The sequence below is a fragment of the Trichoderma gamsii genome, assembly GCF_001481775.2.
Source record: "Trichoderma gamsii strain T6085 chromosome Unknown Scaffold_29.2, whole genome shotgun sequence".
Classification (NCBI taxonomy): domain Eukaryota; kingdom Fungi; phylum Ascomycota; class Sordariomycetes; order Hypocreales; family Hypocreaceae; genus Trichoderma; species Trichoderma gamsii.
In genome coordinates this window covers 49,313-65,479 of record NW_020171366.1, presented here as the reverse complement: position 1 = coordinate 65,479, position 16,167 = coordinate 49,313, and the positions used below count along the sequence as shown (strand labels likewise).

General features: G+C 52.6%; 3 protein-coding genes across 3 annotated transcripts; 2 read left to right on the top strand and 1 right to left on the bottom strand.

The window, feature by feature from the left end:
• Window positions 1–226: 226 nt before the first annotated feature.
• On the top strand, window positions 227–972 carry TGAM01_v207623 (hypothetical protein; the record flags this gene model as incomplete). Its single annotated transcript, XM_018805114.2, has 2 exons — window positions 227–476; window positions 539–972. 2 exons carry the CDS (start codon window positions 227–229, stop codon window positions 970–972), a joined length of 684 nt encoding a protein of 227 aa, XP_018661564.2.
• Window positions 973–2,208: 1,236 nt separating this feature from the next.
• On the bottom strand, window positions 2,209–5,994 carry TGAM01_v207622 (cell pattern formation-associated protein stuA; the record flags this gene model as incomplete). The annotated part of the gene is made up of 4 exons (XM_024550133.1): window positions 2,209–3,520; window positions 3,594–3,726; window positions 3,795–4,534; window positions 5,456–5,994. 4 exons carry the CDS (start codon window positions 5,992–5,994, stop codon window positions 2,209–2,211), a joined length of 2,724 nt encoding a protein of 907 aa, XP_024405098.1.
• A 4,517-nt stretch (window positions 5,995–10,511) lies between these two features.
• On the top strand, window positions 10,512–10,865 carry TGAM01_v207621 (hypothetical protein; the record flags this gene model as incomplete). The annotated part of the gene is made up of 1 exon (XM_024550132.1): window positions 10,512–10,865. One exon carries the CDS (start codon window positions 10,512–10,514, stop codon window positions 10,863–10,865), a length of 354 nt encoding a protein of 117 aa, XP_024405097.1.
• Between the last annotated feature and the right edge of the window lie 5,302 nt (window positions 10,866–16,167).

The window sequence follows — 16,167 nt, the reverse complement described above, 5'->3', positions numbered from 1 at the left end:
CTGCAGGCCCTGAAAGTCGCTCTACAAGCCCTGAAAAGGCCCTCTAAGGCCCTTGAAAGGGGGCACTGCGCACTGCGAGGACAAAAGACAGCGCTAGGCTATTTGTGGCGTCCCGTCCTCGGCCCCGCCATAGCCGAATTTGCAACTTAGTCGTTCCGTCAAAGCAGCCATTCCGGCTATCTGATAAACCCATTCGTAAACGCCTTCAACCACAACAAATCCCACAATGTCACCGTCTGTCAGTGCAGCCGCCATGCGCCCTGTGGCAGCGCCTCTACGGAGCTTCATCGCCCGCTCATCTTCTATTCAAACGACGCTGCTTCAACGATGCGCCATCAGCACAACCGCCCTCCGACGAAGCGACAATGTCACGCCCGGTGAGCTTCAAGTGGGAGAACTGCAAGGCGCAACGTTCCGCGTTGAGCCTCTCCGAAGGGTCGGCGAAGACGATGCAACCAAGCGCGCAAGACTGCTATGTATGTCTACAAAAAGCTCTTATCAATTGTTTCAGCCTCGAACTAACTATGATTCGGAAAAGACCAGTCTCGGAAGCGCGGAACCCTCGAGTCGGATCTTCTCCTCTCCACCTTTGCCTCTCAAAACCTCCCGACAATGGCAACCGAGGAACTGACCCAATACGACCTCTTCCTCGACGAAAACGACTGGGACATCTACTACTGGGCCACCCAGAAAGAACCAAACTCCTCCACCAACCCCTCCGTCACATCCAGCCCTGCCAGCGCCTCTTCAGGCTCCGAGTTCATGGAGAGGAAGCAGGACGAGCTGCCCAAGGACCCTCCCAAGGGCGAATGGGCACAGACCGTGGGCAATTTCAAGCCTGCGTACAGGCCCGTGCCGCAACGGTGGAAGGATAGCCAGATCCTGGAGAAGCTGAGGACGCATGTTCGAAGTAAGAGCGTGAATGGAGGCGAGGGTAAAGGTATGGCGTTTATGCCACCGCTGGAGTCATGATAGGGAATACATGTTGTGAGAACATAAAATAGAAAGAAAACAAAATGTAAAAAGAACAAGGCAGCCGGTGTAAATGGTCATAGAATGGATGGGAAAATGTAACAATCTCTGCTTCAATGCTTACAAATATTTTACAACAACCTCATTGGGAATTGTACTAGGCCTCACTTCCTCAACCGCCTTTACTCACCACACAAACAACAGTCCCTCAAGCAGAGATAGCTACTCGAGGTATATTTCATTCACACATGCATACACACAAAGAATTACTCACAAGAAACACTCGATAGTCTATTTTTTGTTTTCCAACGTATACTCAATAGCTTTTATTTGTCGTTTTTCATAAATTCGTTACCTAATAACGCAACCCATCCAATGCACCGTCTGTAGTGCTTTTTATGGCTAATAACCAGAGAAGAGAAGAAATAAAAAGCAAGGGTAAGGTCATAAGGTCATTATCAGGACTTGCCCCGACGTCTTCTCTCATTTCCAAAAGCAAAACCCGCACGTCTTCGCGAAATAAAACAAATCCTCGAAGCTAAAAAGAGCAGCAAAGAGAAGAAAAGGAAAAGAAACCAAAGGCAAAGGACAAATCAGGCCAAAAAAAACAAAAGCAAAAGAAAATCAAAGACAAAAGCTGAGGCTAAAACTCATGGGGAAAAATCCACCCCATGATTGACTGTATCTCGCCTGAAGATCATTACAGGTAAATCCTCTAATCTTCTCCGTCCGCGCAAACTCCGCCTTAAGAGCCACGGGGAAGAACAATGAGAGAGAACGAGTAAGCCGACAACCGCGTGCCGCCTTCTTTTTGTGCAATTAAATTCCTCCATGCATAAAAAAAGGAGCCGTCACTTATCAGCCATGTACATCCGTGACAGGGGCATCGTAGATAACATAGAATCGATGGCTAGTCGTGAATTCATCATTGCGTCTTTGGCATGGAGCGAAAGCCCATGAATCGTCGTTTGCGGGTGCAAAGAAACGTAAAAAGTGTAAAAAAAAAAAAAAGTACACGGCAAGGAATGTCGTTACACCCCCATTGGAGGAAAGAGAAGAATGGCCAAAAGCAAATGGTGCCACAAATCGCTGCAAAAGAAAAAAATATTATTTCATGACGCCGCCGCTGTTTTCCCCCCACCGTGGTTGACCTTGATATGCTGCTATACCTCGAGAACATGGAACATAGTGAAACATGAAACTCAAGGCAAAAAGTTCAGATTACGTAGTTTGGTTCTATCGCCCGCGGCGGGGAGCTGCGATAGCCGAAGCAGGTCGGTTCAGAGCGTCGTACGTAGGTGCGGATACTGTTGTCTCCAGCATGGTCTTTCGTCGCTTAAGGTCCATACCCATATCATCGCTTGCGGGCCGCACGATGTCATCATCGTCGTCCCGCCCTCTCTTCATGCCTTGACCTGAGCCATTCATTACCGGAGGCTGGGTAGCATAGCCGTTTGACATGGTGCTGGGCATGTCGGTGGGCTGTGCATATACGTCGTTGCCTGGGGCACCGTTCTGTGGCGCCCCGTCCCTTGACATGACGTTGTACAAGTTGCTGGTAGATTGTTGAACCCGTTGCGGGGAGTTGTAGCCAGTGTGGTGCTGGTAGTAGGGTTGGGGAGGCGCCGCTGTTCTAGGCGTCGCTCGCCCTGAGGCAGGAGGATGGCTCTGAGAGTTGGCCATGTCAGACGGCATGTTTGCATCGTTGGGCATAGCTGCTACGCCAGCTCCATTGCTGTAGTTGTACGGAGCACGAGCGTGATCATACGAAGCACTGTCGTGGGTATACTCCGCCTCATGCTCACCCTCTTCTTCGGGGTGGTTTTGGCCTTGATGTTCATTAGGACCCTTGGTGTCAGGCTGCTCGCCAGAGATGGCCGCAGGGGGTCGGCTTGCAGGGGGGCCCATCTCGCTCTTTGTATACGGGCCAGGCTGGCTGTACAGGCGGTCCGGCGGAGGGTTCGCCGAGTTCTGGTAAGGCGAGTGCTGAGCCGACGGTGCGTTGTACATCGGACGCTGGTTGTCATATCCTTGAGCGGCAGAGGGATAAGATTGCATGCTTTGGATGGAGCCCGGAGGAGTTGCAGCAGGAGTATTGGGCATAGAGCGTGCGCCATTAAGGCCGCCATCCATTGTCATGGAATTGGCACCTTGTGATCCATTCATGCCCTGGCTCGACCAGTTGAAGCCTTCGGAGGTGGCCATGCTTCCCATCACGCTAGAAGCACTAGTAGGGGGCGTGGGGAAGGTTACTGCACGATCAAGAGGGGGCCTGCTGGTGGTTGCCTGTGAAGGCAGCGACTGCTGAGGCCCGGGCAGAGCCAATGGGTGGTGCTGTCCGATTGATGGCAGGCCAGGAGGAGGTGGGTTTCGCATGGGAACGCTCTCGCGTCTTTGTCGGTCAGCGGCGGTCATGACTTGGCTTGTCCTTGCGGGATTCGCGCTAGGATGGTACAGGAGAGCACCAATGTTGTGAACAAAGAGCGGATACAACATTTCGGTGATCTTCTCCTTGTTTGCAAAGTCCAATGCTCGCTCATACGGAATCCTGATTTAATGTTAGTTGGAGATCAATTCATCTTCTTTTCTCACCAATGAGAAAGGGGGATGAGCAGACATACCAAACGCCCTTCAAGTGCATGGGGCCGATTTTGACAACATGGCGAACCTTTTCGCTCTTCAGGATGCCGTCTCGACGGCCACGAGTCATACCAGCGACATTGAGTAGCTTGGTTCCATTAATCATGTGGTTATCTGTACCAAATCAAATTAGCAATTGTCTTATACTAGAAGGCGTGTAAACATATCAGGGATTGCAATACCTTCTCGTCTAGCAACACAGATGCCTCGAGCCTCAACCTGGAAACAAAGACTGCCCTCATCCTCCCACAGTGTAGCGGTGACACGAGGCTTCATGCCCGGAGGGGGTTGCTGTCCTGTAGTATCGAATCCGACGTACTGAGCTTGGCCAGCCACGCCGGGAATAGAAGGCAGAACAGTTGACTGGTTGCCCATGGGATTTGATACTGACGGAGGTGCAGCCGTAGGGGATGTCATGCCATTGTAGCCATACTGGTTGTAGGGAGCTTGGTTGGAGTAAGGTGAAGGCCCAGGAGGGAGCAACTGAGGCTGGTGTGAATAGTGCGTCAGACCAGAAGTAACGGTCTGAGGAGGGGGCGGCTGCCCAGCTGACATGTGCCCTGCGTAGTACATGTCGGCACTCTGGTTCATCGCGTCGTAACTGACGATGGCAGTGGCCGGCCCCGTGATGGCTTGGGCAGGCAGCGTTGGAGACGGAGTCTTGGGGCCGTTTGACGATGAAACAGAGGTATACGACGACAGAGACCCAGTATGAGAGCTAATTGACGAGGCAATGGAACCAACTCGCGGTGAAGAGGTGTTTGAAGAGTCTGCCTGGTATGGCAGCGGCGGAAGAGACGGCAATCTATCGCTGCTCATAAACGATGAGCGGGAAGCAGCGTGAAAGCCCAAGTACGGGAGGTCAGAAGGCCCTCGGGTCTGCACTTGGCTGTGTGGCAAATCCAGCTTTCCGGTTGTTTTCCTTGTTTGTAAGAACAGGGGATGGTGCAGACAAGAGCAAAGCCTTGTCTGGAAAATAGGAAGAAGACGTTAAAAACGATGGAATTCGACGCTAGCCACTCAACGAAGAACGCTCGCAATGAAAGAGTCCAAAGTCAATCGGAAAGACAAGGCAATTGGGGAGACGGAGGTGGTCCAAGGAGGTCCAACAGGCTCGACAAATCTAGTGATCAAACGCTTGAGAAACGATGAGAACGACGAGGCGGAACTTTTTTCTTTCTTCTTTGCGAAACAGTAAGAGATACTCGTGACAGAAGCGTTTTTAGTCGTAACAGGGCATCAATATCAATCGTTTCGTCTCAATCGTAAAACATGCGAGAGGATGTTGCCTCGAAGACGCCGTAGCAAAGACTTCTCAAAGAACAGCTGAGGCAGTATGAAAAAGTCGGTGATGAAGGCGGTGCAACAGACGCCGCAAGTAACAGAATACCAGCAGCGAGTGAAGACTGTGTCGAAGTGAGAGGGAGAAGGTCGGTTTTGAGAGGTGGAGGAAGCCTTAAGACGGACCACAGCTGTGTGCAAACAACTGCAGGCGTTTGTTCGCTTCCTTGTCAAAGTCGCCCACTACTGCAATGCAGAGCGATTAGCTGCGTTGAATGCCGGATAAGAGAAGAGAAGAGGCGGAACGATGCTGGGGCATGAGAAATGCTGAAAAGAAAAAGGAAAAAGACAAGAAGAAGAAAAGTTGGAAAGGAGAAAGGCGGTCGAGGAGGGTTGTGCGGATGGCGGAGAGAAAAGAGAAAGAGATGTAGAGGCCTGGCCAGCTTAGCTTATCCGGCAATGTCTCTTTTTTTTTTCCTCTCTTCTCAGTCGGCTGATGACGGTGGGGAATAAGACGCCGCCAACAGGGCAGCGACAAGGACTCAATCAATGCTCGACTTACCTTCGTTCTCGCCTCTCAGTCTCGGAAGCTGAACCACAAGGGAAGAAGAGAAGAAAAAATTGAGGAGGTCGGCGGAGTCGTGAAGACAAGAGAGAGGAAGAGAATCGAAGAGACTGTCGCCAGGCCAGGCTGGGGACGGTTTTGTTTTTGGCGGTTGAGGGGAGGCAGACCAACGGGGCCAGGCCAGGGAATAGCGGTAGAGTCAAGGTTCGGGTGGGGAACAGAGGCCGCTGCCAGTTGGTTACAGTGGGCGTGGTGACGGTACTTTCACTTTCAGCGGCCGGGACAGTGCGCAGACCGTGGCGGCGCCGCCCCAGGTACAGTACGGCCAGGCGGTACGAGCGACCAGGCGCCGGGCCCCTTGGGCGCGTATACAGGCGATTGAGGGAGCTAGGGGGTCTGCGCAGGCCAAGCAGCCCGTCGCGGTTAGGCCAGACTGTGGATTGGTAGGCCTGGAGTGGGTTTGCGCAGAGCTTGGAGGACCAGACGTTGACGAGCCACGCAAGGTACAGTCGGGTGCGATTGGCGTCCATCCCCATCGCCGTACCGACGCCGTTCTGTTCCACTGGCTCGCTGGCCCCGGGGCTTCGCCAGGGCACCTGCCGCTGGAGCGCGCTGGACAGGCAGCCTGTGGCGCTGAGCCAAAGCGCGCTTCCATCAAATAGTGCTTGGAGCAGCAAAATAGAGAGAGAGAAAAAAAACACAGGACGGCCATCTACCTAGCGCTTGGCCCGGTCCAGCCGCTGCCTCTTCTCTCCATAGCACCGCTCAGCTCTGGACGTCCCCCCCCCCCTTCACGACTCCTCACCGACCTCGTTCTTCCCTCTCGTCGTCCTCCCTCTTCGCCCTCTGGCCCGTCAGCGCCTGCTGGCTAGGGGCGATATCTTGCCATCCTTCGCCCGTGGAGGCCCAAACGCTGCAGCAATCGACGAACCTTCTTCCTGCCAGCAGCTGCAAGTCTCTCCCGCCACGGCGCCAGCTCCACAGTTGGGCGCGCACTGCGAGCAAGCTTGCAGGAGCTGTCTCCCGAGCGAAAAGAGCACGGTACTTGGTACCTGTACGTGCAGACGTGCGATTTGGGGTGGAGCTGGGCGTCCAACGCAGGGCCTGGGTCTGGACAAGGGTCCGAGGGGTGTGCCAGCGCGGCGTGGGTGGATCAGCGTAGCACCAGGATTCGTTCGATGGGGTCAAGGTGAGGTGGTGATGGACGATGGTCGTTAGCAGGAGCTGCGACCCACCCATACTTGTCGACAGGGGACGGACGGACAACGGGCAGACGGGGCTTCCGGCCAAATCCCAGAGTGCTGACGGCGCTTGCTTGGCTGGCGCTGCCCTTTGCTGCCGTCAACAGAGCAGAGCTTTGCTGTGCTGTGCCCTTTTTGACTCTCGTCCACCGCTCTCTCGCGCTCCCTCCGTCTGTCTCTGGCCGCCGGTAACGCGTTGTCTCTGTCCCCTTGCTAGGTAGGCATTGGGCGTGGCCTGACATCCCTGAATCTTGGACTGTGGACCGCTTCTTGCTCCGGAGACCAGGCTCGAGCGAGTCTACTTGCACCTGTATGCCCGGACATGGACCCTGTGCTATCAGTCTGAGAGCTCTCACTCCTGCTGCGGATACGGAGCACGGTGCTACATGAGACTAGGGTTGATACGATTAGACAATCGCATCAGAGATCTTGCCTAGATAAGACGATTCTGGGTTGGGGGGCCGGGCAATGGAGAATGCGCTAGCCACCTTGCGATGACTTAGCGAGAGCGCAGGCCAATGCTACGGTGCTCCGTCCTGCTATACTGTCTTTACGGAGAATGATGTACTTTGAGCTCTCGGGGGAGGTACAAGCGCTTCCTCTCTCTCATGAGAAGCCTGAGAGGAGGGGGGCTTAATATCCATCGTCATAGTTCAACTTCCCGTCCCTGCCTTGGTATCATGTCCTAGCGGAATTGCTACGAGCACCATGATCTCGCGAAAGAGCCTTTAGCGTCGCGATGCTCCCCTTGGGATTTACAAGCACGAGCGGTGCGCCGTATGCCGGCACCGAAGATCCATGGCAAAAGTTGGCCACCAGTGCGATACCGACACAAATTCAGGCCATTGGCTCTTTTGCCTGCCTACCCATGCTAGTCTAGTAGTGGCCTAGTCGTCGGCCGACAAAGCATTTTCAAACTGGTCCGACTGTTTTCACCAGTGGCTGGGCCACCGTCAGCAAACCCATTCACTACTTTGCCCTGCTCAGGCGTTGCCGAGACAAGTCCATTGCACTCTTGTTGCTTCCGTCTCGATGCTACAAGCTTTCTGCTTAGCCGATCCTCACTCCGGCGCCTTTCTCCGCCTTGATCCTCGCAACACCGGCAGAATCCAGGCTGTATGACAACTACTCAAGCACATATCATGCTGGCCAGGTCCTAGCTCCATAGCTGTACCGGTAGCAATATTTGAGGGAGTTCGAATCTCAGCTTTATCCTGAGCAAATAGCCGGCTGCGGGCCTATCTGGAAGAGCGCCATCTTTTTAACCTTGTGGTGGCGCAGACACCAATCTTAAGGGCATTATCCGCTGATCAGCACAATGTTATGCCATGACTAGCGGACAGTCCAAATTAATGCTTCAGGTTGTCCTCGTATGGCTGCTTTGTATGCTCAGCAGCTGCAGCGATATGCCGCAAAACTCTGTTTCAAGCACTAAATCGGATAGCTCCGCGTTAATAACGGTGCTAAAAGCAGCGGCTGCACAAACACGTGTGTGATACCCAAGTTCTGGTACCGTTTCCATTCATTGTTCCTCGGCCGGTTCCTGAAAGTATGAAGCTTGAGTTCTCCGCTAACTCTGGCTAGTATACTGACTAACACCAGCCCGCTCTCAGCCTTCGTATTCCACCTCTGCCGTTGCAATTCTTAACGTGATCGCTTGCACCTGCGCTATCCGCTCGGGTACACGGAACGCTCCTCAAAAATGATAGCACATGAGTCGAATGGAGCAAACTGTGTTGAGATGACAGAGCTAATTGGCATGGACAAAGTCAAAAAGAAGTTGAGGAAAAAAAAATCCGGCGTTATTAGCATCGCGGGCTGAATTAACATCGCGGGCTGAAGCAGCTACGGCTCGGGCTGCTAGCCCGGCGCACAGCCTCTGCAGGTACTCGGGCTTTGCGGAGTGCTCTAGTAAAGTCTGGAGGGCGTGAGCTGCCCTATGATGATGCAGTTCGAGCAGTGAGTTACGCCGAACGCACAACAATAGATGATCTGTTGGGTTGACAGGGACGTGGCGCTGTCAACTAGAGGCACCGGAATGCGCCGTTGCGGCTTGAAGTTTGTACCTGTAAATGCCCCAAACGTTGAGTACGAAGTGCCCTCGATTCAGCATTATCGATAAGTGGCACCTGCTATCTTGGCCACCCCGCTTTCCGATCGACGTTTTGCAGCGATCCAAGGCAGGCGCAGTACTTGTACTCCAATCTGGGCTTGTCAAGAATAGCAGCCCGTGGTCCCCCATTCTCGCGATGGCAGAGGCCAATTCTCTTCCTCATCTCTCTGCCCACTCTGATGCTCCATCGCTCATCCGGCTTCGCCAAAAGTGCCGCGATAATTCAGGGTAGGCAGCGTTTTGACCGAAACCCGCCGAAAATAGAAGCGGAGCTACGACACGAGATACCCAGTACAAGCCGCCTCTGTCTCCACGGACTTTTGGCGACCGCATGGGATTTGCAAGAGGCGGGCGATTAAGGCGATCTGGCATGGCATGGTGCCGACATGCACCCAGAGCCGCGACGCACGATGCACGCACGCACGATGGGGAACGGCGCACATTCGCATCAGGAACAGAGTTCCACGATGCATCCTTTCTGCATTGGCCACGGCGCATGGCTAAGCTTCCAGGATCATGCATACTGGGGCAGGCACTCCTTCATGGGCGCCTCTGCAAGCCCGCCTTCGCGCCGGTGGCTCGACATATAGCACTTGCAAGCCATTGAGTTTGTTGGCCTGGCCGGGCCATGATCCAAGGCGCTGTGGTCGTATAGGCTCTGGGTCCCTCGGCTCCGGCTAGCTAGCCCGCAGCCATGGCGAAGTACAAGTAGCATTTGCTGCAAATTTGCCTTTGAGCGGACGACCATAGGCTCTTTGCTAATCCTAGGCTTGTATGGTTGTGTGGTGAGACATTCGCCCACAAAGATTTAGCTTGCATTGGGCTCGTCCTAGCTATATCATTGCCAAAGACACCGAAAGAAAGTATCTCATTCTCATTAGCTCCCGCACATGCCTACCTATGCAGCGCTTACCGAGAGAGACACGTTTGCGCACACAGAAACAACAAAAGCAAAATAGGAAACACCGCAAACAAGATTGTCAACCCCAATGTCACATGCAATTCCCGATCTACGTCTTCGCCTAGGCCTAGTGTTTACTTTGGACCGAACGCTATCTGCATCATTTCATTTCCTGATACGACTCCGATGATCATGGCCCCAGAGCCAGCTTTAGCAACCACCATCTTTTCATCATAAACTTAAGCCAACCCTCCAATTCATCGGAGAAATTAGATCAATCGCGGCCCTCATTGCTGGCATCGCTCAAGTTACTCAAGTGCCTCTCCGTTGAAAGCATAGCTGCTATGGTTCGAATTTGTGCCTTGTTGGTCGTACAATGAAACTGCCAGGACCATAATGCTTCAACATCCCATCTATGGTTTATACAGCTTTCCGTACAAGCAGTACGTGCATACAGCCTGGCGACCCCACAGTTTGGAAGATAAACCAACCAGGCGGGCGTTTTGAGATCACCAAGGGCCTGGCATGTGTGGAGAGGCGCAAGTGTAAGCGCAAGTGCGTTTGCAAGGACTTCCCTGCTAACCGTTGCGATCCCGGAGAAGTTCATTCCGCATTGCATGCTGCCGCGGAAGACGGCTGCTCGTGGGAGGCGGCTATTCGCTCCTCTTGCGCCTCGGTTCTGGCTCGTACCTAGCTGCAGCATCCGTACCAAGCTCTTGTCGCGATGCTCTACTCATGTTTGCGCATGCCTTGATACGGCGAGCGAGGATCTGATATCCGCGACATGCCGGCTTTGGGATGTGGTGCCACTGCAGAAAAGGAGTGGGGTGCTGCCGACCGAATGCAAGATTCCGTCGGGGACTAAAGCGCCGCTCATCTTGCCTGATGCACGCTTACCACGGCGTGTGCAAGAGTTCGTACTTGCATAACCATAACATGCATGCCTTTGACACGGCTTTGCCTACCACGAGTGTCTTGCACATATCTTGCATGAATGCGTTATGCACGCTCGGTAGACGAAGCCCGTCGACCATGTTTGCCACCAACGACGCTGAGGATTTCTTCACGACTGGGGTCACAACCGCGATATGTCCACAACAAAAGGCGTTCGCCATGCTGTGTACGGATGCTCAGCTTCAGACTCTATACTAGCCTCCATGAGGGATCGATTACCCACGCCATCTCTTGACTCATGGACCATGTCCCGACATCCGCTCCCGTATTAGCATGATAAAATCGGGGGGGTTTTTTTCTTCTAGGTTCTTCACGCGTGTAAACGGCGGCACTATATCAATTATCTCTGTGGCTCATACCGTCATCAAGGAAGGGTTGGCAGCATCTGTTTCAAATATGTAAGTACTCTGCCTCTCTTCTGCTCTCATTCAGGTGCCTACTTTAAAGCCGCTAACTGGTAGCAAAAGGTCCATCGCAACACAGCTGCTCACAAGATTACAAAGTACCATGGCTAAAAGAAGTGGGAGATTGTGGTCTTCGCACTGTACAAAGGTCACTTGCCCCGTACCGGTACTTCTTACCAGCCATCTATTATTGAGGCATGGCCTGAGCGTAGGGGAAGTGGAAGAGAAGGGAGTGGAAGATGAGGGGGAGGGGGGTATGGATTGACAAGCTCCTTTCGCCTTCTTTTTTGACTTGCTCTTTCTCTTTTCGTGAGAGTTTTTCCCTCAGGGTACGGCTTACCAGAAAGAAAACTCGGTTCGCGACGAAACAGATGGCCGCTATGCGAATGGACGACACCCAGCTCAGACAGCGTTTGAAATCCTCCCCAATTGAGAATTTACATCGTGGGCGGTCTTCGTATCTTACCGGGAAAATCTTGCAGGGCGGGGAACAAGAGACTCAGCCAACTAGAGTGGTTGTGGTGTCTTGCATCTGGGGAGGCTTGACAGCTGGCCGTTCCCCACTGGCTGTATCATCTCGCCAGCACGTTTCAACAAAGGACACATGGCCAGCCACACAACCAACTCGCTCCCGGGAGTAACTAGTATCTTTTTGGCCATGATCTTGATCTTTTTTTGTCTTGCTTCGGAACAGCCATCACGCAGCACACGAAAGGTGAATAAGATGGATGAGTGCTTTCCCACGAGCATGTGCCCACAATATAACGGCCTGGTCCAGCGGCCGGAAGTAGTAAGATGTACGAATCAAATTCAACGAAGCGGACGGTGATAATACAAGTGCGGTAAGTAAAAGGGTGCTGCTTCTTGTACTTCGTACCCAGTTGTGATCACCATTAGAGCCCAATAAACAGGGCAGGGAGTTGCCACTCGGCGGGATACTCTTGTACGTATAAGCAAACAGAACACAGGCTTTAGCAGTCCTCCCTCGACGCAGTACATGTTAGTGATGCTAGCGATAACACGGATACGCGCCCAATCATCGCTCATGTACTTCGTTCAGGAGCTGCGACTGGATTATGAATGCTCAGCTAGCAGCGTTTGCTAATGTTATCAAGTGACAGCGGTTGTTACTGCTTCCTTCTCGGCTCTCGTCCCATGCGAGTGAAGAGGTGGGCACTCTGTTCTGCTAGCTACTGATACGCTGCACATTGTGCGGGCTGCCCGAGACTCGCTATGCATGACATGCTGCAGTATGAAGCATGAGTTGATCTGGCATACGGCTATACAAACAACCCTGGCCGAAGCATCTCATTCCCCAGCCTTGCTTCGCTGCGGGCTGCAGGCCAGAGCCTCGAAAATGGGTCAACCGTCTGCTTTTGACTTTTGTTTAGAAGGCGTTATTCTCTTTCACTTCAGGGGCGCCAAGGTCAAATACAATGGATTGACTGATACCTGGTGGCACTTGAAGGTTGCTAGAGTATCAAGACGAGTATTCCGTCAGATACTCACAGCAAAGAACGAAACACTCTCTGGACTTGTTGTGGAAGGGGTTCAAGGCTAGCGGTATACCTACATTGCGCGATATCATCCGTCCTTCTACTCTTCCGTCCAGCGCTCAAGGCAGCTCAGTTTGGAAGACCTCCGGCAATGACGTTTTCGTGATCAAAGCGTTGATGCCACTGTCTTGGAAGCACTCGCACAGATAGATACGACTGAAAATTGCCGTACACAGAGTAACACTCTGGGAATCTGTGAAACCAAACCTACACACCACGCGGGCAGGGCGTACTTCGCAAAATACTAGTTCAGTGGCTTAAGGCCCCAAGGCGTCGACGATCTATTTTGCTGTCATACAAGCTCCGGCAAAATTTCAAAGCCCGCGTCGCAATCCAAGCTCGACACTCACATTTCTGCGCCACCGGTTTTCGGTCTCCCCAATCAGATCATCAAATCGCCTTTATCTTATAAAGGATGAGTGAGTGGGCGTTTCACCAGCTCACCCGAATAATTTCAGCAATGTTTCAAGGTGCCCTTTTTGAGATGCTGCCATAGGTAGAAGCCAACTGGTCCTTCATTTCCTCATTTCATAGACTCAAAAGCTCGAGGTTGAGATGGCGGCAGAGTCCCTGCAGCCTTGCTCCTAGCTTGAAGCTTTCTTTAGAATGATACAACCCAGACCAGAAGAAGAGGGGGAGGGGTGGCCATGCTAGCTTGCTAGCACTTGCATGATGCACAGCGGCTATGTATGTCTAACATTTATCCAATCAATGTGCTTCGCGTGGAGACTCCAAGTGGCATGGGGTACCCTCCTGAGCCGTTTCAAGACCACCAGCCACTTCCAGCCCTCCGTTTTATTTTTCTAAATCGCCATGGAGTCCAAAGTATGTACATGGGTACAACTACGTATATCAAGCACGACTAATGATGTTACTCGGAGAGAGAGGTAGCATCAACAGCGTGCCCTCGCTAGCTACATACATTTGTTATTCCAAGGTGGCCAAGAAGATACAACCAACATATCCCTTGGCATGCTGGGATGGTCTCTATCCGACACGCCGCATGGTACTATGGCTGAACTTGATGCTCTCCACCTTGTGTGTCGGTGTCAATTTCGGTGGAGGTTGTCGCTCTCGTTTGGTAGATCCTACATTAGGCTTCCCGTCTCCTTTGGCGTCCGGATGCGAGCAAGTACTTCCGTCAGCCAGCAGGAGAGAAGGGTACCGACTCCGGAGCAGCTGGGCGGCGCTCCCCGTAATGCACGATGTTGCGGGATGGGTACCTACTCATGCTGAGTGTTGCTGAGTTCTAACTCACCCACGACAGGGCCTAGCTGAAGCGTGAACTCTAAGTACGGGAATATAGTAACCAGGCCTTCAATACGTTGCCGGCTGAAGCCCGCAAGATCTTCCCAACTCTGCTGAAGCTTCATACAGTGGAGAATTCAAGCCTTCAAGCCTTGATCCCGGTCGAATTGGTCATGGCATGGAGACCTCTGGTTTCTCTCGGCTGTGTAGCATTGGCACTTGGGTTTCCTGCTGATGGCAATCTCGCCATTTCTGACATCCGCTCTCTATCCTCATATGGCTAAGGGCACAAGTACTTATTCCTGCAACAGCTTCCGGTCCGGCTAGAATGGGAAAGATATTTCTCTTCTTTTTCAGCTTCTCAACACGACAACCCACCCATCCGAAGACCATTGGCCATGGGCCGGGTCGATCGAACTGGTGGCTGCGGTCAAATTCACGGGGGAGATTTTTTCCCTCTCTTTCTTTTCCGATTTCCTGCTTTTGCTCCCAGGGCTTACTAGAGACGAGATGAGTCTTTGGTATCATGCGGTGGTTTTTTTTTTTTAGCGACTCCAGTGGCCAGGGCGGCGAGGGTCCTCAAAACCAGCCAGACCAATGAGAGCACACCACGTCTCTGCCATACCACACCAGATCCCGCGCAGGGCCACCGTCCGCCGCCGTCGCCGGGGCTGCTGTGTGGCTTCCCACCCTAGCACCAGCCAAGCACGTCAACTCCTCCGCAGGGCTGGACCTCCTGTGGGAGCATTCGGACCAGAGAAGGGCGGTTTTGTCGAGCCAGCACATCCAGCGTCTGTTGGAGCTCCAAGGATGAGCTATCCAATTACTCAATGGATGTTCATAAGCGAAGCCATAGAGGAGCCCTGCGACACGGGACTAGTGATTGCTTAGGAATTGGGCAGTTGCTCTCTGATCTTCATGCTCCTCACCCTGCTTCTTCCTCTGCCGAATCTAGAAGCTAGCGTCTGCCGCCAGATTTCTCTTGATGCTGCACCCTCGAACGACCACGACCCCGGTGATGATTTCTTGCCTTGAAGACTTCAATCTGCAATTCCTTCGCTATGGAGTACTACATGTAGACAGCATGGCTTAGACCAACTGGAAAGGAGGCCCGAGCCTGAAGTCTGAGTAGAGGAAATTCAGAAATTCACGCTGGTTGATTATTATGGTGGGCGCGGCTTCATACAAGTGCGCACTTGCCTGCAGATGGATGGGACAAGCGTGTGTTTTTGGTGAGACTGGCCCCGGCTCGGCAGATGTATACCTTCGACTTGTACGAAGTACGGGTACGGTCTACAGATACATGCGTAGAAGAAAGGTCCGCTTCACATGGAAGGCCGAGGTTTGTTCTATATGACTTCCCCTCATCATTTTGCTACAATAACAATATCCACTACTACCCTATTTGTGAATTACATGTCCGCGACGTACAACATACCGATTGTTCCAAAGGCACCAGGGCACCATCGAAACGCGTATGGCTTGTCAAGGGCAGACTAATTCCGCCATCCGTCAGGTTTAGGGGTCTCCAAACGGACGAGGCAAGACAAGATGAAGCGAGGCGAGGTGAGGCGAAATGATGGTGTATTTGACGGCAATCCGCGGGCAATTACCCTTCTTCCCAAGAAATTGGCATTGGCTTTCATGGTGAAAGATGATATGCAGGCTCCATGCTACGGCTTCTCCTGGTTTTACTACATTAGGTCCAGTACCTCCGACGCCCGTCTGTGTTACTATTTGATACAGCTTGGCTCTTGACACTCCGTGGCTACCAGGATGCTAGCGGTCGTCGTGTTGTCTCTGGCTTTCAATACCCTTCAGCCAACCAACAAGCACAGACCGCTGGACTGTCTCTCCCTGCGAATTTCCACAGCCCTAGTGACATACTGTTTATTAATGAAGTAGTAGTCTCACCTGAGCAATAGGTCCTGCAAATAAATAAACGGTATAAACGTCTAGTTAGGCCAGCTAACCCGGCAGCTACTGTAGCAACGATACTGTATATACAGACGCATGTTGCGTGTAGCAGTTGGGAGATAATGGCGAGGTGGATCTTTGGCGTGGTCAATCCTCCGTCTTTTCCTCTCTCAATTCACGCTCATGCACAGTCTCTGGAATCTGTTTGCTTTCTTTGGAACCACGTGGTCAGTGCTATATGTACTTTGCAATTCGACGTCCGTTTGCTTCTACACCGAGTGGAGCATATGCCCGGAGGAAGAGGACGTGACATGCCGTGGTTCGCTCTTTGCCCACGTCTTTTTCGGGGCTCTGCCGGCAGTCTGCTCAGACCGA